The sequence below is a fragment of the Spermophilus citellus genome (assembly GCF_964194105.1).
Source record: "Spermophilus citellus genome assembly, chromosome: 1".
NCBI classification, from domain to species: Eukaryota; Metazoa; Chordata; class Mammalia; order Rodentia; family Sciuridae; genus Spermophilus; species Spermophilus citellus.
This window is the reverse complement of record NC_138182.1, coordinates 283,271,100-283,293,660: the sequence shown is the minus strand read 5'-3', so window position 1 is coordinate 283,293,660 and position 22,561 is coordinate 283,271,100. Positions and strand designations below refer to the sequence as shown.

At 46.0% G+C, this 22,561-nt stretch overlaps 1 protein-coding gene across 3 annotated transcripts in view; it reads left to right on the top strand.

Moving 5' to 3' along the window:
• The window catches only part of SRD5A1 (steroid 5 alpha-reductase 1), a 44,059-nt gene extending 27,536 nt beyond the window's left edge, over positions 1 to 16,523 (top strand). For 2 of the 3 annotated variants that reach the window (XM_081291830.1, XM_081291831.1), the window contains 3 exons: positions 2,422 to 2,523; positions 11,628 to 11,778; positions 16,029 to 16,523. In XM_081291830.1, the coding sequence (XP_081147956.1) occupies positions 2,422 to 2,523; positions 11,628 to 11,778; positions 16,029 to 16,095 (320 nt within the window). In that variant the 3' untranslated portion in view covers positions 16,096 to 16,523. The remainder of the gene's footprint in view (positions 1 to 2,421; positions 2,524 to 11,627; positions 11,779 to 16,028) is intronic. The other variant, XM_081291832.1, reaches the window with a different exon arrangement.
• Positions 16,524 to 22,561: the final 6,038 nt, after the last annotated feature.

Genomic DNA, 22,561 nt, shown 5'->3' with positions numbered 1-22,561 from the left:
GGGTAGCAGGGAGTCCAGAGCAGCCAGAGGGCAAGTCAGGCTACCCCAGAGCCACTCGAGGGTAGGAAGGGATGCATACACAGGACACCTGCCCCCGCAGGCACTGAAGCACAGGTGTTCCACAGAATGAGGACCCATAGGGAGCAGGAAGCTGGTGGTGAGTAACAGACAGGACTGGGAGACCTGGGGGCTGGCTGACTGTGTAACCTAACCCAGCCCTGACTTCCCACTGTTTCTCCTGTCACATGAGATGCAGTCAGACTGGGTTACCTTCCAACAGTGCAGGTAGACTTTTATGAGTATTCTAGCTTAAGCCGACTTTTGGATTGGGAAGTTTTGAATTTTTAAAATGTATACCAACTAATGTGAATTAATATGCATTTTAGAATTTTTCAGTTTCTAATTTTAGCTTTATAAATTCTGAGCAAAAGTGAAAAAGAAAGCATTAGCAATCAAAAATCTTTGCAAGAGCAGGGGAAATGCTTAGTCTCAGGGTCTTGTATAGAAAGGAGCTTTTCTAGCGCTTATGGGGCATGTCCTGGAGCATTTAGAAGTGGTAACAGGCCAGGCACCGTCACCCCATGGCGGCTGCCACAAGCCTCCACTCAGCCCATCAGATTTTCAGACTACCTTGTGGCACTTCACCTGATTACATTTTGATTTCTCTCTGTGTATGAATTTGTAATAATATAAAAACTAACGCTCACTTAATTCCTTGTTGCCGACAAAGCACCGTCACATTTCTCAGTCTTATTTTTTCAAAGAATTAAAATTTATTCCAAGGGCAGTGCCCTCATTGTCCTGAGAATTGCACAAGGAGAAGGCCATGTCCTCCTCCAGAAGGTGAAGTTTGGATGAGAAGCTACAGGATCCTCTACCCCCAGGGATAGGGGCCTCCATGGAAGGCTGGACTTCACCACATGGTCCTATGGCACTATGAACTTCTGATCTACCTGCTTCTCGATTACCTTATTTTCTCCTGCACCAACAGTCAGAAGAAAAGAACAGGCTTTTGAGATCTGTGGGGAATACACTCGGTGCCTCCCCACCTTCCTCCAAGGCAGACACGGCCAGAGGTTAGCGCTGGCCCAGGCCTCTGTCTAGTAAATGGCCGAGCAGTGACTTCAACCACCCACCCTGCAGTGGCCTGAGAATGGGCAGGAAAGAATGAAAGGAAGGGGAATTTCTTTTCTTAACAGAAAAACAGGTTTTTAAATACTTAGTTAAGACTCTTGTAGGAATCATTTTTATGATGAATTGTTTGGGTACTTTTGACCAACAACAAAAGCAAAAGAATCCTCCTGACCCATGAATTTAAGGATCATTTAAAGTAGCTCTGCACACAGATCAGGTCACCTGAAGGCACCTTTGAGGCTGGTCTACAAACTGAGACACTGATCCGTCATAGACAAACCCCTCGATTTCTCTACCACTAAACAGAAGAATTTGAAAATGAAAAAAAATGTGTCAGTGGGGTACAAACTAGGTCATCTTCTTTGGTATGTATATTTTCACAAAATTATGTTTTGTAAGGAGCCTCACATGAAATTACATGGATAATTAGTTATACGTGATAGTTACAATTAAGGGCTAGTAAATAATAATCAAATTCTAACAAGTTTTCTAGAACAGTAGAAGTGGTTAACCTGAAGAATTTGTCACCTAAGTGCAATCATAGATTCTCGGAAGAACAGTGTCATATACTTACAGATGGGATAGCACTGCACTGGGATGTGTGTGCCATTGTAGACCACGTGCACATTCAGGGAGGTTAAGGCAGGGGGAAGACTTCAGGGAAAAATGAGGAGGATTGAGAAGATATTTTGAAACAGTGGTCTTTGAGGTCAGGGATCAATAACAAGGGTGGCATCAGTCCACGCTTAAGCAGATGTTTGGGGCCAGACGACCTTGCTAAAGTACTTTATGTGTGAGGTGGGTGGCCACAGTGTGAGGCTGTGGTTGAGTCTTGTAGTTCTTGTTTATCAGGCACACATGTGTGAGACTCCCTCCTCCATGACCTCCTGACTACTTAATACTTACTTTTGTTAGGACTTGACAAAAGTGACTCCATCCTGACTCTACAACTTTCTCAGATTTCATACAAAGATTTTGCAATCCCTACAAATGGAATTAAGTGTTGGATTCACATAAGCAGTAGTCATCTTTCAGTTTAAGCAACAGAGAAATAAAGTGATCGTGGAATTGAGACAACAGGATTCTTCTAGACCCTTGTTATCAGTGTTGGAGAGCAGATCCCTCACAGCACAGTGGGCGGCAGCCCTGCGGAGCTTACTACCAGTACCGTAGTGTCTCATGCTAACAGTGGCCCTCAGAAGGGCTGCTGAGCTCTGCCAAGTTGGCCTGGGGTTCTTAAGTCTTGCAGTTCGTTCGTGGTAAGGATCTTGTGGTTTTTCTCTGTAGGTTTTGCCTTGTGGTTATTGGGCATGCTGATCAACATCCACTCAGATCACATCCTGAGGAACCTCAGAAAACCCGGGGAGACTGGATACCGGATTCCCAGGGGTGAGTGCTGAGGGGAGACGCTGTTTGGAAGTCACACTATATGATGCCCAGCCGTTTGGTTTCTCTGCTCTGGTAAATCGGGCACAGCGTGTGTTAGCTGAAAGTGTCCCAGTGCATGTCACTGTTCTGACTGTTTCAATAGTGGAAGAGGTGTCTCTGGCCAAGGGTATGGTTACTAAGTACAAAGAAACATCTGTGTTTGGAGACAGGGTGAGGAAGAACTTAGAGCTCACAGGAGCATCTGATGCTTCTGTGTCCAGCAATATGAAGAAATAGATTCCTTGTCAGACACTCTCCCTGAAAATGACTTAGAATTTTGTGTGACCTTTTTTTTTAAAAAAAAAAAAAAATCTTTTAAAATGCATCAATGTAATATTAGGAAACAAGAAAGTAATCAAGAGAGGACAAAGCCTAAGTGGATGCCAGAATCTACATAGCAGCCCACAGAATGTGTGAGAGCAGCCAGTCACGGTGAGGCACACCTATGATTTCAATGAGTCAGGAGGCTGAGATGGGAGGATCACAAGTTCAAAGCCAGCCTCAGCAACTTAGCCAGGCCCTAAGCACTTATATAAAAGTGCTTCTATATAAAAGTAAAAAACAGAAAGGGCTGGGGAATGTAGCTCAGTGATAAAGTGCCCCTGAGTTGGGTCTTCAGTACCAAAAATGAAAAAAACAACATGTAGAAACTCTGAGAACGCGTGGCCAACAGGCAGCCTTCCTTCTAGCCCAGGTCCCCAGCCCTACAGTGGTCTGAAAGCCTTAAGCCTTTAATTAAGGTCCATTTTGTCCTAGGGGAGTGGTGCACTCACACATGTGGCCATCAAAAGCCTCTGACCCCCAGGGGACCTGCTTTCAACTCAGGCTCCAAAAGCAAACTCACCACCTTCCCCAGATCCAGGGGCAGATGCACTCAGAAGCTGCAGCACCATGAGGAGATTGATCAGCACCTTGAGGAAGAGCCTGGAAGGCCTAAAGGACTCACACCTTAGAATTAATATGTGCACTTTATAAAGCGAGGGCTTGAGATGTTTTAGGAAGGGGGGGAAGCACTAATGAGTAAAGGAGTAAACCACCGAAAAAAGGCTAAGCAGATGCAAAGAAACAAGGAGAGTTCTAAAAGGAAAAGGGAAAAATGTAGGTAAATATGCCTTAAACTGTGACCCAGACAGCCTGGAGTCGGCAGGACCAACCTCCAGAAACTGCAGTCCTGTTACAGAGGAGGCAGAGAAGAGAAGATCTCACAGGTCCCTGGCTAGCTGCTGACGGCCTGTGCAGCCTGGCAGAGAGAAGACTTCCCGTCTTAGGTGCTGGGCTTGGGAGCAGAGAGCACCCGCATGTGGCTCTCTGAGGAGCCCTTCCCTGGAGGCGGCAGAGCCCGCTGGCCAGTGCCTTCCCTCCTCCCCTTGCACCCCACGTGCTGAACCCTTGATCCCAAATTCAGAAGTGGTGCACATACTCAGGAGGAGGTGCTCTGCGTCAGACTGAGATGGGACATGCCACAAGCCCCTGAGTCAGAATGAAAAGATGCTGGAAATGCCAGAAGCCATGCAGGTGGCCGACTTGAGAAACCTGGTGTCAGAGAGAGGTCATCCCCAGAGAAGGCAGGATCCCAGGGGAGGGTCCTGACCAGCCAGGCTGGTTGTAGAGAGGTCCAGAGGTGCCCTGGTTCAGAGAAGCCCCGAACTTGCCCACGTACAGCTGCAGAGGTGCCACAAAAACTTCTCTGGCCCCTCCCTCTGTCTCCTGCTCCAGTGGCCAATTCGTGTTCTAATCAGACATTTGCAAACATTCTACAGTGAAAACACAGTTTCCAACATGATTACAAAATGTGAATGAAGCAATTGCAGGGGTGATGCCCTTGATCAGAGAGCACCAGCAGAACCTGCTGTCCCCAGGCAAAGTTCATGACCTCTGCGCCTCAGTCCCCACAGCCCAGCCTCCCTCCTGCATTGAGGAATAAGCCCTCCTCCTTGGGCTGCCTCTGGTCCCTGGTCAACACTTTCTGGGCCTCCACCACAGCTCTGAGCACAGACGAGGCAGAGATGCAGAGACTGGGCTGCTGCTGACAGCAGGAGGTGCTGCAGGTCAGCAGGGAGAGCAAGTGGAAACCCGTAAAACCTACAGAAGATTACACTTTAAGATTCTTTATTTCTAATCCTTAAATTAAGAGGCACGGGAAGAAAAGCAGAACAGCAAAAAAAATAACAAAAACAAAACCCAGCGACCACAGAAAGGACTTAGAAGATAGAAGTGAAGAAACAGGATGAAATGTGAGCTGTGTTCCGCGATGGCTGCAGAGGGTGGGAAGAGGGACCTGTCCTGTGCGTACTAGAGGATGGACAAGCTGAAGCATTGGGAGGAACACGTATGTTTAAAACTAACCGAAGAAAACTGTATAAAGGAAACAAGTACACCTCTGAAAGAGCCACAGTGTGGCAGGGAAGTCTTGTGCCAGGGGAAAGCCAGGGAGCAGGGGACAGAACCCCTGGGCTCTGGGAGCTCCTAGAATGAGGGCTTTGTAACTGGTCACCTCCTTGCTCACGGAAATTCAGGAGGCTTCTCCACGTGACACAGTGGCAGTCTCTGACAGGCTGGTGTGCCACCTACAACTGCTCTCAGAAACACTCTCCAGACCTATTAGTGGTAGTGTCATTGGCCAAGGCCAAAGGAGGGAGGGTACAGGGTGAACAGGTGAGTGGTTAAGAGCAAGTGCACAGCACAGGTAGGATGCCCAAGTGTCCCATCATCAGAACACACAGGCTACACTAGGGAGGACAAGTGCTGTGGGGTAGGCATGACAGCTGCGGTGTGCTGTCTTTAAGCCGTCTGTGTGTGCCTTAAGGGCACACTTTTAGCAGATTGGCATCTATGGGTTTTTGGTTTTGGGTTTTTTTTTTTTTTTTTTTTTTTTGGTACCAGGGATTGAACCCAAGGGGACATTCAACCACTGAGCCACATCTCCAGCCATTTTTTATATTTTATATAGAGACAACTATATATTTTATATAGAGACAACTCTTGCTGAGTTGCTTTGGGCCTCACTAAATTGCTGAGGCTGGCTTTGAACTCACCATCCTCCTGCCTCAGACTTCCAAACTGCTGGGATTACGTGTGCTACTATGCCCAGCTATGGGGTTTTTATGTATTTTTTTTTTATTTTTTGCCATTGTGAATTGTGCTGCTATAAACATGGGTATGCATGTATCACTGTAGTATGATGACTTTAATTCTATAGGATAAATACTGAGGAGTGGTATATCTGGGTCATAAGGTGATTCAATTCCTAGTCTTTTGAGAAAACTTCACACTGTTTTCCATGGTGGTTTTACTGATTTACAATCTCACCAATAGTGTAAAGGTGATACTTTTTCTCCACATCCTCTCCAGCATTTATTATTGTTTGTATTTTTGTTGGCTGTCCTTCTAACTGGAGTGAGATGAAAATCTCAGTGTGGTTTAAATTTTCTTTTGTAGTTATAGATGGACAGAATGCTTTTATTTTATTTGTATAAGATGCTAAGAATTGAACGCAGTGCCTTGCACATGCTAGCATTCTGCCACTGGACTATATAGTCCCAGCCCCTCAGCATAGTTTTTTTTTAATATGTATATTTTTAATTGTTGATAGACCTTTATCTTATTTATTTATATGCAGTGCTAAGAATCAAACCCAGTGCCTTGTACATGCCAGGCAAGTGCACTACCGCTGAGCCCCAGCCCCAGCACCCCCCTCAGCATAGTTCTGATTTGCATTTCCTTATTGCTAAAGATGTTGAACTTTTTTTGTATACTTGTTGGCCATTTTATTTTTTCTTTTAAGAAGTATTTTTTAGTTCATTTGTCCATTTATTAATTGTGTCTTTTTTTTCTGATTTTTTTTATTGGTTGTTCAAAACATTACAAAGCTCATGACATATCATCTTTCATACATTTGACTCAAATGGGTTGTGAACTCCCATTTTTACCCCAAATACAAATTGCAGAATCACATCGGTTACACACTCACATTTTTACATAATGGCATATTAGTGACTGTTGTATTCTGCTACCTTTCCTATCCCCTACTATCCCCCCTCCCCTCCCCTCCCATCTTCCCTCTCTACCTCATCTGCTGTTGTTCAATTCTCTCCCTTGTTCCCCCCCACTTCCCCTCACAACCTCTTATATGTAATTTTGTGTAACATTGAGGGTCTCCTACCTTTTCCATACGATTTCCCTTCTCTCTCCCTTTCTCTCCCCCCACTCGTCTCTCTTTAATGTTAATCTTTTCCTCATGCTCTTCCTCCCTGTTCTGTTCTTAGTTGCTCTCTTTATATCAAAGAAGACATTTGGCATTTGTTTTTTAAGGATTGGCTAGCTTCGCTTAGCATAATCTGCTCTAATGCCATCCATTTCCCTGCAAATTCCATGATTTTGTCATTTTTTACTGCAGAGTAATACTCCATTGTGTATAAATGCCACATTTTTTTAATCCATTCATCTATTGAAGGGCATCTAGGTTGGTTCCACAGTCTAGCTATTGTGAATTGTGCTGCTATGATCATTGAGGTGGCAGTATCCCTATAATATGCTCTTTTAAGATCCTCAGGGAATAGTCCGAGAAGGGCGATAGCTGGGTCAAATGGTGGTTCCATTCCCAGCTTTCCCAGGAATCTCCATACTGCTTTCCAAATTGGCCTCACCAATTTGCAGTCCCACCAGCAATGTACAAGTGTACCCTTTTCCCCACATCCTCGCCAGCACTTGTTGTTGTTTAACTTCATAATGGCTGCCAATCTTACTGGAGTGAGATGGTATCTTAGGGTGGTTTTGATTTGCATTTCTCTGACTGCTAGAGATGGTGAGCATTTTTTCATGTACTTGTTGATTGATTGTATGTCCTCCTCTGTGAAGTGTCTGTTCAGGTCCTTGGCCCATTTGTTGATTGGGTGATTTGTTATCTTATTGTCTAATTTTTTTAGTTCTTTGTATACTCTGGATATTAGGGCTCTATCTGAAGTGTGAGGGGTAAAAGTTTGTTCCCAGGATGTAGGCTCTCTATTTACCTCTCTTATTGTTTCTCTTGCTGAAAAAAAACTTTTTAGTTTAAGTAAGTCCCATTTGTTTATTCTTTATTAACTCTTGGGCTATGGGCGTCCTATTAAGGAATTTGGAGCCCGACCCCACAATATGTAGATCGAAGCCAACTTTTTCTTCTGTCAGGCACAGAGTCTCTGATTTGATATCAAGCTCTTTGATCCATTTTGAGTTAACTTTTGTGCACGGCGAGAGAAAGGGGTTCAGCTTCATTTTGTTGCATATGGATTTCCCATTTTCCCAGCACCATTTGTTGAAGATGCTATTCTTCCTCCATTGCATGCTTTTAGCCCCTTTATCAAATATAAGATAGTTATAATTTTGTGGATTGGTCTCTGTGTCCTCTATTCTGTACCATTGGTCTACCTGCCTGTTTTGGTACCAGTACCATGCTGTTTTTGTCACTATTGCTCTGTAATATAGTTTGAAATCTGGTATCGCTATACCACCTGATTCACACTTCCTGCTTAGAATTGCTTTTGCTATTCTGGGTCTTTTGTTTTTCCATATGAATTTCATGATTGCTTTATCTGTTTCTACAAGAAATGCCGTTGGGATTTTGATTGGCATTGCATTAAACCTGTAGAGAACTTTAGGTAATATCGCCATTTTGATGATGTTAGTTCTGCCTATCCATGAACAGGGTACATTTTTCCATCTTCTAAGATCTTCTTCTATCTCTCTCTTTAGGGTTCTGTAGTTTTCATTGTATAAATCTTTCACCTCTTTTGTTAGGTTGATTCCCAAGTATCTTATTTTCTTTGAGGATATTGTGAATGGAGTGGTTTTCCTCATTTCCATTTCAGAAGTTTTGTTGCTGATATACAGGAATGCCTTTGATTTATGTGTGTTGATTTTATGTCTTGCCACTTTGCTGAATTCATTTCTTAACTCTAGCAGTTTCTTTGTAGACCCTTTTGGGTCTGTTAGATATATTATCTTATCATATCATCCGCAAATAGTGATAATTTAAGTTCTTCTTTTCCTATTTTTATGCCTTTAATTTCTTTTGTCTGTCTAATTGCTCTGGCTAGTATTTCAAGAACTGAATTGAATAGAAGTGGTGAGAGAGGACATCCCTGTCTTGTTCCAAATTTTAGAGGGAATGCCTTCAGTTTTTCTCCATTTAGGATGATGCTAGCCTGAGGTTTAGCATATATAGCTTTTACAATGCTGAGGTAAGTTCCTGTTATCCCTAGTTTTTCTAGTGTTTTGAACATAAAGGGATGCTGTACTTTGTCGAATGCTTTTTTCTGCATCTATCGAGATGATCATATGGTTCTTATCTTTAAGTCTATTGATGTGGTGAATAGCATTTATTGATTTCCGTATATTGAACCAGCCTTGCATCCCAGGGATGAATCCTACTTGATCATGGTGCACAATTTTTTTGATATGTTTTTGTATCCAATTCACCAGAATTTTATTGAGAATTTTTGCATCCAAGTTCATTAGAGATATTGGTCTGTAGTTTTCTTTCTTTGAAGTGTCTTTGTCTGGTTTCGGGATCAGGGTGATGTTGGCCTCATAGAATGAATTTGGAAGAGCTCCTTCTTTTTCTATTTCTTGAAATAGCTTGAAAAGTATTGGTATTAATTCTTCTTTGATGGTTTTGTAAAACTCCGCTGTATACCCATCCGGTCCTGGGCTTTTCTTGGTTGGAAGTCTTTTGATGGCTTCTTCTATTTCTTCCTTTGTTATTGGTCTGTTTAAATTGTGTGTATCTTCCTGACTCAAACTGGGCAGATCAGATCGTATGACTTAAGAAATTTATCGATATCTTCACTATCTTCTATTTTATTGGAATATAGGGTTTCAAAATACTTTCTAATTATCTTCTGTATTTCTGTAGTGTCTGTTGTGATATTGCCTTTTTCATCCCGTATGTTAGTAATTTGAGTTCTCTCTCTTCTTCTCTTCGTTTGCATGGCTAAGGGTCTGTCGATCTTATGGGTTTTTAAAAATCTATATTTTTTAGTTGTCAGTGGACCTTGATTTTATTATTTATTTATTTGTAGGTGGTACTGAGAATTGAATCCAGTGCCTCACACAGGCTAGGTAAGTGCTCTATCACTGAGCTACACCCCCCCAGCCCCATATATGGGGTTTTGTTTTGGTTTTTTTAGCTAAGTGTATATATTGCTATCTGTAGGGAAAGGTCACTGATGAAAATGTGGACGGAGATGTCTGGTCCCATTCTCCCCTCTAGCCCTGGCCTGGGCTGGCTGCCTTAAGTGAGGTAGCTTTTACAGAGGGGGTGCCAAGGCCCGACCACCTCTGGGATTTAGCTGCCGATGAGAGACATACAATTATGACAAAACTATATAGAAAATGGAGGCAGTTACAGAAATAGGTAGATAAGAAAGTGTGACGGCCCCAATCTCCAGAGCTCAGAGGGAAAACAGCTTTAGAAAAGAGCTAGCCTCTGCAGACACTCATGCCACCCTGGTTTTAGACAAGCATGTTACATTTTCATGCACTGTGTTTGATAAGTTTACATTTTAATTATCCCAAGAGACTAGTGAATAGACATTGGCATTATTTTAAAATTACGTGTTCAAGCTTACAAAAGAGTAAAGAGCACAGTGTTACCAACTTACGCCCTCACTGCCTTCCTCGAGTAAGAATTGTCAAAGCATTTTTCTGTCTCAGCTCAGCAAGACCCATTCCTCTTTCGAAGGAATGGACTGTCCCTGGCCAGGCCCTGTACATTCAGTCGTTGCGAGCCCAGAGATGACGGCTCCACACAGCACTGGAGTTGCTGTTGACTTTCAGGTGTGATCAAATTTTTCAGTTTTTTTACACATTTTTATTGGTGCTTATAGTTGTACCTATCATGGGCTTTGACATTACATATTCGTACATGCACACAATAGAACCATATAATTTGGGCAATATCACTCCCCAGCACCTCTCCCTCCCTCCCTCCCTCCTACCCCTTAGCCCCTTTCCTCTACTGATTTTCCCTTGATTTTCATGACATCTACACCCATCTTTGTTTTCCTTTTCCCTCTCTAGCTTCCACAGATGAGAGAAAGCATACGACCCTTGACCTTCTGAGTTTGACTTATTTTGCTTAACATGGTGGTCTCTAGTTCCATCCATTTTCCTGCAAATGCCATAATTTCAGTTTTCTTCACAGCCTGGGAGACAGTGGTGAGCAAGAGTCGGGAGCAGGTCAGCCAGGCCTCTCTGTGAAATCTTTGAGCAGTTCTGTGCACTTGAAATTGTCACCAGCCACAGCCACACCCACCTCCTCTACCCCAGCAGCCCCACTGGGCCTGCTGCCCTCCTCCCTCACATCCTGGAGTGGAGAGCAGCCATTGCTCTGCAGCCTCTGGGCCTTTGCTGTGGCCCCTTTCCATACCTCAATTGCTCCTGTCCCCAGTGAATTCTGGCCCAGCCCTCACTGCAGCCTGGGGTGGACCTTCACCTTCTGTGAGCCTGTTCCCTGCCAGTCTCTGTGACTGCCCTCCCATCTGCACCCCAGGGCCCCTGGCCCTGTCTGTGCTGCAGGTTCTCCTGTTTGTCACACTGGGGTTTGTGGTCGTGAAGGGGGAGGGGCTGCTGAGCACCCACAGCAGGACCACTGTGACGGAGACTCATGTGTTTGTGAAGATTGGATAAGTGAAGGAGCAAAACTCCCCGAAGGTGAACGGTTCGTCGCTGTCAGTCAAGAGTTCTAGAGACATCTTCCTTGATACGCTGGGTCGTTGTGTCCCCGTGCTGCCCGGATGTGGTCAGCCTGACGCTGAGCTGGTCAGTTGGTGTGTGGCCGTCTCCCACCGTAACTGTGGATCCGTAGCCGGGCGTTGAGGCAGGTGTGCAGTGCACCATGGAAGCTGTGGTGTGAAGCACTGGAGTGTAACGTGGAGTGCGTTTTGTTGCTTCATGTTCTTTAAAAGTTGTATTTTTCCACAGTTGAACTTGTATTCTCTGAATCCGTATTCACTAGTGTCTCTGAAGTCAGCGTTTGAGTGGTATTATGTTGTGGTAAATGCACTATTTTGGTCTGTTTTGTCTAGGAGGCTTATTTGAATATGTAAGTGGAGCCAACTACTTTGGGGAAACCGTGGAGTGGTGTGGCTTCGCGCTGGCCAGCTGGTCCCTCCAAGGCGGGGCGTTTGCTCTCTTCACCTTCTGTATCTTATTGGCCAGAGCAAATAATCATCACCAGTAAGTCTGAAAACACTTGTACCATCTTTCATTTGTTCTTTGATCTTAGTGTAACAATTTCATGTTGGATTTTTGAAGTGTTATGCTCACTTGCATTGCGAGTCCCAGTGTGTGCCTTGCTTTATTTAGCTAACCACGGATAAAACCACGCACGACCACAGGAACCACGCCTGCTGTGTGGCTCAGCATGAGGAACCATCGTATCCTCATCAGCGCAGCTGTTTTCTCTACTACATTCATAGCCTCTTTGAGCTTGTGGTGCTGGAATCCATGGTCAAGTTCAATGCCAAGCAGGTGATTCAGAGATCTGAGGTGGAAACACAGATTAAAATCAAGAATGTGGGCAGACAACAACATATTTACAAAAGGCTCACCTAGTCCCACAGCCTGCATTCATCAGTGGAAGGCTTGGTCCAGTGTTACTAAATACACCTAGCAAAGTCTTAGAAAATGAGCAAAACAGAGCCGGGTTTCAGGTCACATCAGTGACAGGGAGGCAGCTAGCTTGGTGCCCATTCTGCGGCACTAGGGTGCCCAGGGCCAGGGACCTCCAGGGCCCCGCATGTGGCCGTCATCACCTCCAGGGGAACAGGCTGTTCTTCACATTTGCAATATTTGCAATATTGGTATGAAACATTTGCAATATTTGGTATGAAAAAGCAAATAAAGGTTTGTTTCTTATAATAAAAACTAATGAAATAACACTGACACTTTTTAAGATTGGATCAGGGGAAGATTGAACAAGAGCTTGCCATGTCTGTCATAAGGAAGTTTTTTCAGAGGAAGATGGAGCAGGAGAATCTTTATCCATATTTGAATATGAAGCCAGTAGAAATGCAAAATAAATAATCCCACTCCCCAGATGAAAACCTCTTTTAATGAAAACCCAAAGGTGTTCTTTTTAGAGTCCTGTGTTGCAAAAGGACTCTTTGTCATTCAGTTGCTGTTTAAATTCCTATCAGTGTGAAATCATTTTTAAAATCCTGAAAATTTAATTAGTTTTTTATGTTCAGAAATGTTGGGCTCATTAGCTAAGGACAAAATAAAAGCTATCCTTTTAAAAACAATCCAATAAGCTCAACTAATTAAACCATCAAATTGATTTAAAAAGAAAGCACTCCATGGAGCTATTTCTTGTACTATATTTATTGTAATGTTCTAGAAACAATATTGGATGACAATGAAATTCTAACTATGACAACTGGTATTTAAATTCACAAATATTGTGTTGACAGTCAGTTTGTAGGTCAGGAACACTAGATCAGCTGTGGTGGGTTGCTGACAAACACTCTCACTTTAGGGTGAAACTTAAAGGAATTCTAAGGAAGTGGTCATCTCTTTCCCCAGCCTGGAGCAGCTATGCTTAGCAGAGGGCTGTGCAGATGGCCACCATCTGCAGCTTTCTGTGACATGGTGGGCTTGGTACAGGCATGTCATTTTGCTTGAACTTGAGGCCAGCCAGGAATAACCCTACTGCAGTTAAAAAAAAAAATGCTAATCTATGTGTTATATTTAATGTCACTTTAAAAAACTATTGTCACTTTAAAAAACTAATTCAGTACATCTTTGAGACACTATGGATGATGGGGTGATGCTTTAGAAAAAACAAAGGCAGACAACAACATATTTACAAAAGGCTCACCTAATCCCACAGTCTCCGTTCATCAGACTCAAATGCAGGAAGCACGGTTTGTGAAGCCTGAAAAACATTTGCTAATCACTCAGTGACCTCAGAGCTAAGCCCACCCAGGAAGACATGGGAGAGAAATTGGGAGCACTGAACTGGGAGTCATGAAAACAAGAACTGCTCTCAAGAATAATTTGAAGAATGATCTCAGGTTTAGCATAATCCAAAAATAATGAGCAGTCCCCAGCCCCACAAAAAATAAATAATGTAGCGGGTGGGCATCCCTTGGTTAGGTGGCCTATTGGGGTTTCAACGCAAAGGCCATGGAACATTAGTTCAGACTAAAAGTAATGAATTCAAGGCAGAGATCAAAGTCAGCCCTGTTCAGGGTCCTATAAGTCACCAGGTAATGCTAGGCAAAGAAAAAGAAGTCATGCTGTTTGCCACTTTAAAAAAATCTCTACATGGTCACATTTTATAAGCCTTAACATGTGACCTCACCTAACAAAGCCTGTCTCACTCCTGTTTGGTGGTTTCTGTGAAGTGCATCCCAGCTGACTGGCAGCAAAGCTGCTGTGACCTCTCAGGGCCCCTTTGGCCTCTGGAGGAGCCTGGCCTGCGGCAGCTGGCATTGGTGACTTGGTGACGTGCTGTTTGTCTCTGGTAACACATGCTGTCCTGTTTGCCCTGCCTTTGCCCTTTGAGGGCCACTGTGTCACCTTCCGTACTGAACCACGATCTTTTCTGGGAGTGCCCTGTGCAGGCATCTCAAGGGGTGGCTCTTAGGAACATGGTGAATGGCCGGACCCCTGCAGACCTGTGGGGGCCTTCAGTCAATGACAGGTACATTGTCCGGGATGTGCTTCCTCATATTGGCCTCGCTGAAGAGCGGACACCTCATCATCCAGGGTCATCATCAAGGTCATCACTGACCTGTACAGCTGGAAAGGCTGTTGTCACTGGGCCTCCTGCCAAGGAGGTGACACTTGTTCTATTGGGGACTGACCATCGTCTCGGAATTGTTCTTATCTTGTGCCTTTTGGATACATGGACCAGCATGGGAAAGTAAATGTGGCAGTCGGACATGCTCAAGTCTATCTTTGTGGGTTACAGAGTTCAATTTGTGTAAACTGGCAGGATTCTGCTGGGTCACTTTCAAGCCATTGTCTTCTTGTGTTTCTGCCACATTAACAAAAAGCTAAATGCTTCCCATTAATAGATGGCAGAGAGACCTGTGTGGGGGAATGTGAGGTTGGGGGTGGTTCTTTGGCCCAGGCCTACTGAGCTGACCCCACTTGCTGATTTTGAGGGGAACCTGCCTGAGACCCCTCTGGCCCTGCCTGGCTCCAGGGGGATAAGCCACATTCCTCAGCAAATAGCCTGCTATGCGGGAGACACGAGGGCCCTAGAGACTCCTCGCTGATGATGAGAGGAGCACAGGTACCCTGGAGGGGGACTTTTGTGACCTTTACACAGACCGGATTCCAGGACTCAAGCACAGCCCCTGAGCCACAAAAATCTATGAAGCAAGTTCCAGCTAGAACCCATCAGCAGGGCCAAGGTGCCCCAGAGTGGTCTTGGATCTTTGGCATGCCATTGTGACACTAAAATCTGCCCATTGTGAGTGAAACCGCAGTGGGGACTGGGGACACCAGGGGCAGTCCAGCTGTCAGTCAGAAGTCAAGAGGTGGGCTTGGGCGGAGCTGTCTGGAAACTTCCCCAGACCCTCTGTGAACTGGAGGTCAGGAGAGGCCTCACCTGTCCACCAGAGGACCCACCCTCCTTTCTCCCTTGAGTGTTCCTGTTTTCCTTTTTCTTTCCCTGCTGACGAACACCTCCCTGCAACTCTGCAACCTAGCAACACCATCATGATTTTGGCTGCATATGGGAACTCCTTTCTCTGATAATGTCTCTATTTTTATGGGGAAAAAAAACAATATTTTTTTAGATGAGGGTCTTGCTGTTGCCAGGCGGGGCTCAGACTCCTGCGCTCAGGGATCCTCTTCTTCAAACTCCGAATCCCGGGACTGTGAGCACACATCACCACATCCAGCCTTACATCATGTTTAATCCTTATTCCATCTGTTTATTTGCTAGCCTTCCCAACTGGCTTTTACCTCCAAATGAATGAGTATGCCTGTGTTGGTAAAATTTATATCAAAACTGGAAATATTGTTTGTTTTGAGCACAGGGTTAGTTACAGACCACACCAATTCCCTTTTCCCAGTTTATCCTGAGTCCTTCCTAAGAGCTGCCCAAGAACCTGGCACTGGCTGGCTGCCCTCTCTTCAGACCTGGTGTCAAGGTCACCTGAAGGGACAACCATGCATCTGCCCCACTGCCCCAAGTCCGTGCACTGCCCTGGAAGCAGACAGGCAGTACCGGTATGCTGGTCAGTTCCTTCCCAGTGGAAAGATTAATTGCACAAGTCACCTCTGGACCACACTTCAGATATGTGTAATTTTTCATGATACTGATAAAACTAAACTGTATTTGAAATGCCAAGGTCCTTATTATGATTTTTCAAGTCTCAATATTTCTTAATAATGAAAGATATCGCTTTTACTAGTTGTGAAATGTTTAAGGGACCAAATGATGTTCTTTTTCTTTTTTCTTATTTTAGGTGGTATCTTGAGAAGTTTGAAGATTATCCAAAGTTCAGAAAAATTATGATCCCATTTTTGCTTTGAATATGTTGTCAATGAAATCATCTTCAACTGGAAGTTCTCAGTGATGTTTTTCTGGGGACCTTATAAATGAGCATCTCTTTAATTTCCCTGCTTTTTTGTTGTTTTTAAGATACGCTGTTTTTTTCCTCATACCCTTGTGATCTGCCTAATTATAAGCTAATCAAACTGAAATCCAAGTTGAAGGATCGGGCTGCGTTCCAGCTCAGGACTTCTGAACTACTGCTGATAACTGCTCAGTCACGCCTTTCCCTCTTTGGGCTTAATGTGTGTAAGACCAGAATGTACAGCTGTCTTTGATGGCTTCTCAGGGCAGCAGGCTTCACTGTCCCTTCTGCAGCTCCCTGTGTTGATGGGTTCCAGGTCAGGGGCAGTGTGGACCGACCCTCCCCAGCCCCCCTCCAAGGGGAAATGCTGTCTGCACACTTAGACCCGAGTCACTGCCTGTGGGGACAGCGGCGGTTCAAAGACAGCGGGGAGCTAGGCCACTAAGGCTGCGCCCTGGCATCTGGCGCCTGTTCCAGCCCAGCTCCAGCAGCGCAGGGCGGTGCAGGGGCTGCTCCACAAGAGCAAATGGAGGCGAAAGTGGGCCGGGGGCAGCCACTCAGCGTCGGGCAGCCTTGCACACTGCCCGGGTGCCTCCAGCGTGCTGCATGGCTCTTTTCTTCCTTTAGTCTGGAAAGAACTAGAATTTTCTAAGGCCCTTTTTTTCTTGTATCTCTTCATGTAACACAACAAAATCTTGAAACAATTTAAGTTTGATGCGCCCAAGGATACATGGAGACAAATGACAGTAGTTAGAGGTGTCAACTGCCTAAGCACAGATTTTGAAGCAAAAGCTCCAACTCGGAGGACCCTGAATCCCTCCGCGACTTTGTGAGAATCCATGAACACAGCCGGAAGGTCCCTCCCGCTGGATGCTTCAGCCTCACTGACGCAGAGGCCAGCGGCAACTGGAGGATGTGGTGCTGAAGAGGCTGTTTTGCCCGGTGGCTGGGCCTGGTCGGCTCAGCTGGCCTTAAGCGCCGGGCGCGCCCTTCTCGGCATCCCCACAGAAAGCGCTTCCTCTGCGCGGTGGGTGGTAGTCTCTCGTGGTTCTAGAATCGACAGAAAACTATATGGTGTGGCTGTTTCACTGTAAAAAAAGCAGTGTTTTTGCAGGGGGATTTTGTTGTTAGATAAACTTTGCCCTTTTTCTGTCCAAATAATTGCGTGAAATCGTAAAGCAATAAATATTCTGGATATCCTCAGGAACACTGGAATGTGAGCTAGTCTTCATTGATCCGGGCGGGTGTGTCCGGGAGGTGTACCTGGTGGGCGAAGGTGCTCTACTGAGACCCAGAGGTGCTCACTGTTAGGTTTACTCGGTTGGTGCTTCCCCGCCCCCTGGGTACCTGATCGAACCCAGAGGTGATCTACCGCTGAGCTACGTGCCCAGCCCTTTCTGCTTTTTACTTGGAGAAGGGAGCTTGCGAAGGCACCCAGGCTGGCCTGGAACTTACAGTCTTCCTTTCTTGGCCTTCTGAGTAGTTGGGTTGACAGGTAGGCACCAGGGATGTCTCTTTTATTGAATGACTTGTGGGTGCAAAAGTCTAGGTTAGCTATGGGTTGAATCGTGAGCCCCGCAGAGGGCACCAAAGTAAAGGTGTTCATAGGACTGGCAGATGGAGAGCACCTGCTTGGCCACCGGCGTGCACTGGCCGGCTGCTTCTGAGTGGCTGGGCTTAAGTTCCATTCTTGCTTGACATGGGCATTCACAAGAAAAAGCTCACGTTAAATGTTCCTTATGTTTGCAAATCCAGCAGCGCTGAGGTCACTCAGGGTGGTCTGGCCGGCTTTGTCTTTCCAAGGGTTCCTCAAATCAGATCTCCACTTTAACTTTACAATTGTAAATGTAATAGATAACACCCAAATATGAACGTTTCCCCCATAATACTCCTAGCCAAAACAAGTTACTTAACTTTCCTCTTAAGAGTTACATTGACTTCATACCCCTAACGGTGGATCTGCTCAATGAAAGGTTCATGCCTGACTTACCCGAGAGAAGCAAACATGGCTGACTAACAGTGAACTTTTACTAGAAATTTATCCTTATAGGGGTCTCCCTTATGTACAGTTTTGCTTTCTGCAGTTTTAGTTATACCCTGGTCAACCAGGAGTTGAAAATATTAAGGGGAAAATTATGGAAATCATTCATAAGTTTCAAATTGCACATAATGAAGTCTTGACTTGCCTCACCCAGGATGCTAATCATCTATGTGTCCAGGGTATCCACACTGTATACCCTACAAGCCTTTAGTCACTCTGTAGCCATCTCAGTTATCAGATTGATCATCAGGGTATGTCAATTCTTGCATGTGTCCAATTAACCTTTATTTTACTTAACATTGGCCCCCAAGTAGAGATCAGTGATGCTGGCAATTCTATTATGATTTTTGTATTACATATTGGTTATTGTTATTAATTTCTTTGTGTTTAATTTCTAAATTAAACCCTGTCATAGGTATGTATGTATAGGAGGAAACATACAATATATATATTGGCATGCACTGCGGGGTCTTGTAAGACATCTCCTATAGAGAAGAGGGGATGACTGTAGTTTTTTCTAATTAAAAAAAAAAAAGGTTGTCCAAAAACTAGTTTCATTTTACAAAGATGCTTCTTTCCCAAATTATAGTAAAAGTGACTCAAGTAGTTTTCAATTTAATTTTCTGCCACATGCCTTAGCATTCCTTCGGAATCACTGACACGAGAACAGTGTTTGCAGAGTGTGTGGGGGTAATGCCAGTCCGAGGCTAATGAGCAGGTACATATTCAACAACAGCAGAAGGCTGGAGCCGGCCTGTTAATGGTTTCACACTAAGTATTTATATTCATAGACACGATTCATTAACATAAAAAAAAAACAGAAGTCTGGAGGCCGCTTCATTCAATGTTCAAAGGGTTATTCATTCCCATTTTCTCTAAGCAAATCCTTTTATAAAATCTTACGTTAGACTCTGGCATTTTCCTAAGGCATGGCCTGAACCGAGAGCCCTGCCACAAGGGCGGCTTAGCCTGGCCTTCATGGCTCCCGCTGCATTTCTCCTGGACCTCGCTGCCCCCAGCCAGGGCCTACTGCGAGTAGTAGGCCATCTGTCTACCAGAAGCCCTCCCTGAGACCTGATAGGGAACCTGGGATAGAGCCAGCGTCCCAAACACATGTGAACAACAGAAAGTTGCCCACACTGCTTCTTGCTTAGGCCTGGTGCTTTGCTGAAAGCCCTACAGGGAGACAGAGCCAGGTCTGGGCCCTGAGAAGGCGGCATGAGTGTCCCGTAGGAAGGAGGGGCTAAGGAGCACCTGACTGTCCCTGCCCCTGGCTAATGGTCACTCACATCTGTCCAGCCAAACAGAGCTGGTCTGTGAACTTTCAGGTCCGGGAATTAGTGAGTGTACAAGGGAGCCCCCTGGGGCAGAAGTTCAAGGTTGCCAGGGAAATCACAGCTCGAGATCCTGCAGCTTAAACCAGATCCGTCATCTGGGGTCCTTCCAGCCTCCTCTGCCCCCAGACCAGGTCCCTGTCTCAGTCTATGTGCATGCGGAAACAAAAGACCACATAACAGAGGGTTTATTAATGACAGAAAGTAGCTCTTCTAGCTCTCGAGGTGGGAAGTCCAAAACTAAGTCAGTCTGTCAGTCTCTGCAGAAGGTCTTCCCCGGTGATAGTGGGCACCTTCTCACTGAGTCACATGGACACTAGTTCCACCTAAGAGGGCCCTGCCCTCCCAACCTGGTCACCTCCCAAAGGCACCTCCCCCCCAAGCTCTTGCTGAGGGGGCCTAAGTTTTAACATCTGCATTTGGGGACACACACATTCTGGAACAGCAGGATAGCTGTCTGTTTTTCCCAGCTGAATACGTGTCCCCCATGCCTACCATAGCCAGCTCTTTTCTAAAAAATCATCACGGGAACCCTGGCCAATCCACCACAGCATGCCTCTGGACAAGCTGCTGCTGAACACCCGGACAGCCCTGCACGGGCCCCAGGGCTTGACATCTCTGAGTGGTCAGGCCAGTAGCCCTTCTGCAGCCCCTCCTGGGTCCTGGATCCCAGGGGGTTTCCTGCCTCCAGGAGCCCAGCCCACAGAATGTGCCCTCCCGCCTGCACCTCAGCTTCTCACGGAGTCCTCTGCCCCGCCATCTGCAGGCCCCTGTGGCTACTGCTTTCTCACACTGAGTCCCCCCTCGGCCTGTCCTGGCTAGAGACAGAATTGCCCTGCAGGGACTGTCCACTCAGCTGGGAAACCAGCAAAGCCCCTGCCACATGGTCCCTTCCACTTCTCTCCCCTCTTCCCTGCCCAGGACAAGAGAGTTCAGGGAAAAGTCTCCCTCCCCCCTGTGCCTGCCTTCACTCCACTGTACCCCAGGGCTTGCAGGGACAGGCTTCTCTCTCCTCTCATGCCTAGCTGGACTTCTTTCTGATGTCCTCTGACTTCAGCCTTGTGTTGGACAGGGTACAGGAGAGAGGGACTGGCCTAGCAGGCATGGGTTTAAATCAGACAATATTTCAGAGATTGTGATCCTGCTCCTTGCTTGTTTTAAACCAAAGTGCCTTCCCAAGCCCCAGTGCCCCCTTCCTTTACTGACTCAGAATCCCCCCAGCACTCTCCGGGGAACAATGCAAAGCCTCTGCCACTTGACTGGGCGGCCGATGGCACTCTCCTTGCACAGACTTCCAAGATACCCAGCACTCCTCTTCCTCCCTGATACCTGTTCTCTCTCAAACCACCTCCTTCCTGGCCTGCTCCCTCGGAGAGCGCCACACAAGACCCCTGTCACCTGCTATCTGCAGAACTCGGGACCCAGCAGAACATTTCTCCCCTTTCCTCCTGTGTCACAGGAAGACTGGCTGGCAGCTGCCTTGTCCAGAGCTCAGATCCAAAAGAACATAGTGTTGGACCTCTCCTTGCACTAAGATTCTCCATGGCCAATGGCACATGTGAACACTGTATTTCCAAGCACAGTGCTGGCCCACAAACAGCCCCTGCCCAAGTTAGGTGACAGCAAGAGACGACTAAAAAGGTGACCCAAATCAAAATGAGGCCAAGAGGGTGGAACCAGATGTCTGGTCCAACCATCACCTCCTCCCCTGGCCACTGCTGTGACCAAGCCTCCCCACCTGATATCCATCTGGCACATTCCAGGCCCTCTCTACACCATCGAGCCCTGGGACACAAGAAGCTGCCTCCAGGGCTGGGGATGTGGCTCAAGTGGTAGCGCGCTCGCCTGGCATGCGTGCGGCCCGGGTTCGATCCTCAGCACCACATACAAAGATGTTGTGTCCGCCAATAACTAAAAAATAAATATATATATAAAAAAAGAAGCTGCCTCCAAGTCTCCTTCCCTGCAGTGTGCAGCAAGCAGGGCTTCATTGTAGGACACCCCTTCTCAACTCCTCCAGTGACTTCCAACTCCAGTGGATCCAGGCTGGGATTCAATCCTGGATTCCAGGGCCTCGCAGCTTAGATATGTGTTAGCTTTCCATTACTGTAACAAATTTGAGATCATCAGCTTATAAAGAGAAAAGGTTTTATTTTGGCTCACAGTTTCAGAGGTGCTACTCCATGACCAAGTGGACCCGTTGCTTTTAGGTCTCTGTTGGAGGATGGGAGCAGCACAGCAGGAGCAGGAAGAGTCAGGAGAGCAGAAACGGGCCAGGGCCTCCACCCCCTCCAGGGCACACCTGATGACCAGAATGTCCACCATCACCATCTGTTAGAGCACCAAGCTGGGACTAAGCCTTGAACACATGGGCCTTTGGAAGCCATTTAAGATAGTGCATATTGGGACCACCGAGTCCATCCATAGCCCCTGCCTGTTGGGCAGGCCCCTCTTGGCATTACAGACCAGAGGAGAGAAAGGCTGCAGGGACTGGATGTGGAATGGGTCTGTCATCCTGGGTAGCTGTGGTCAGCAGGCAGCAGCCCTCTCCCCTGGCCACTTATAGAATGGCTCCTGCTGACCAAGTCCTCCATGATACCTGCTTGCAACCTGTGCTCTGAGCTCTGCTGTCACTGCTGGGAGCCAGAGAAGGGACTTTGAGCTTTGAAAGACACTTGAATCAAGCCTTCACAAATTCAGATTCTAAAAGCAACGAAATCCAGTAGTTCAGAAATCCAGGTAGATTTTAGAACAACTGGGAGGTGGGTAAAGAAGACATCAGATATGGTGCAAATAAGAAAGTGAATTCTTCAGAGAAAAATCCACCTCTTATTTTTTCTGGAGGTGTTGGGGACTGTTTTGAATGATCCTTTGAGGCCATGATTCTCAGTACGTTGACCCCAATAATCACCAGACCAAGCACCCTGCTGTCCTACCTGGCCACTCTGCTGCAGCTGCCCATGCCCAAGCACTCTGATTACAGGCTCTTCCATCCTGCAAGAATGCGGACCACTCATGGTCCTGGAGCCACTCCGTCTCTAGCGTCC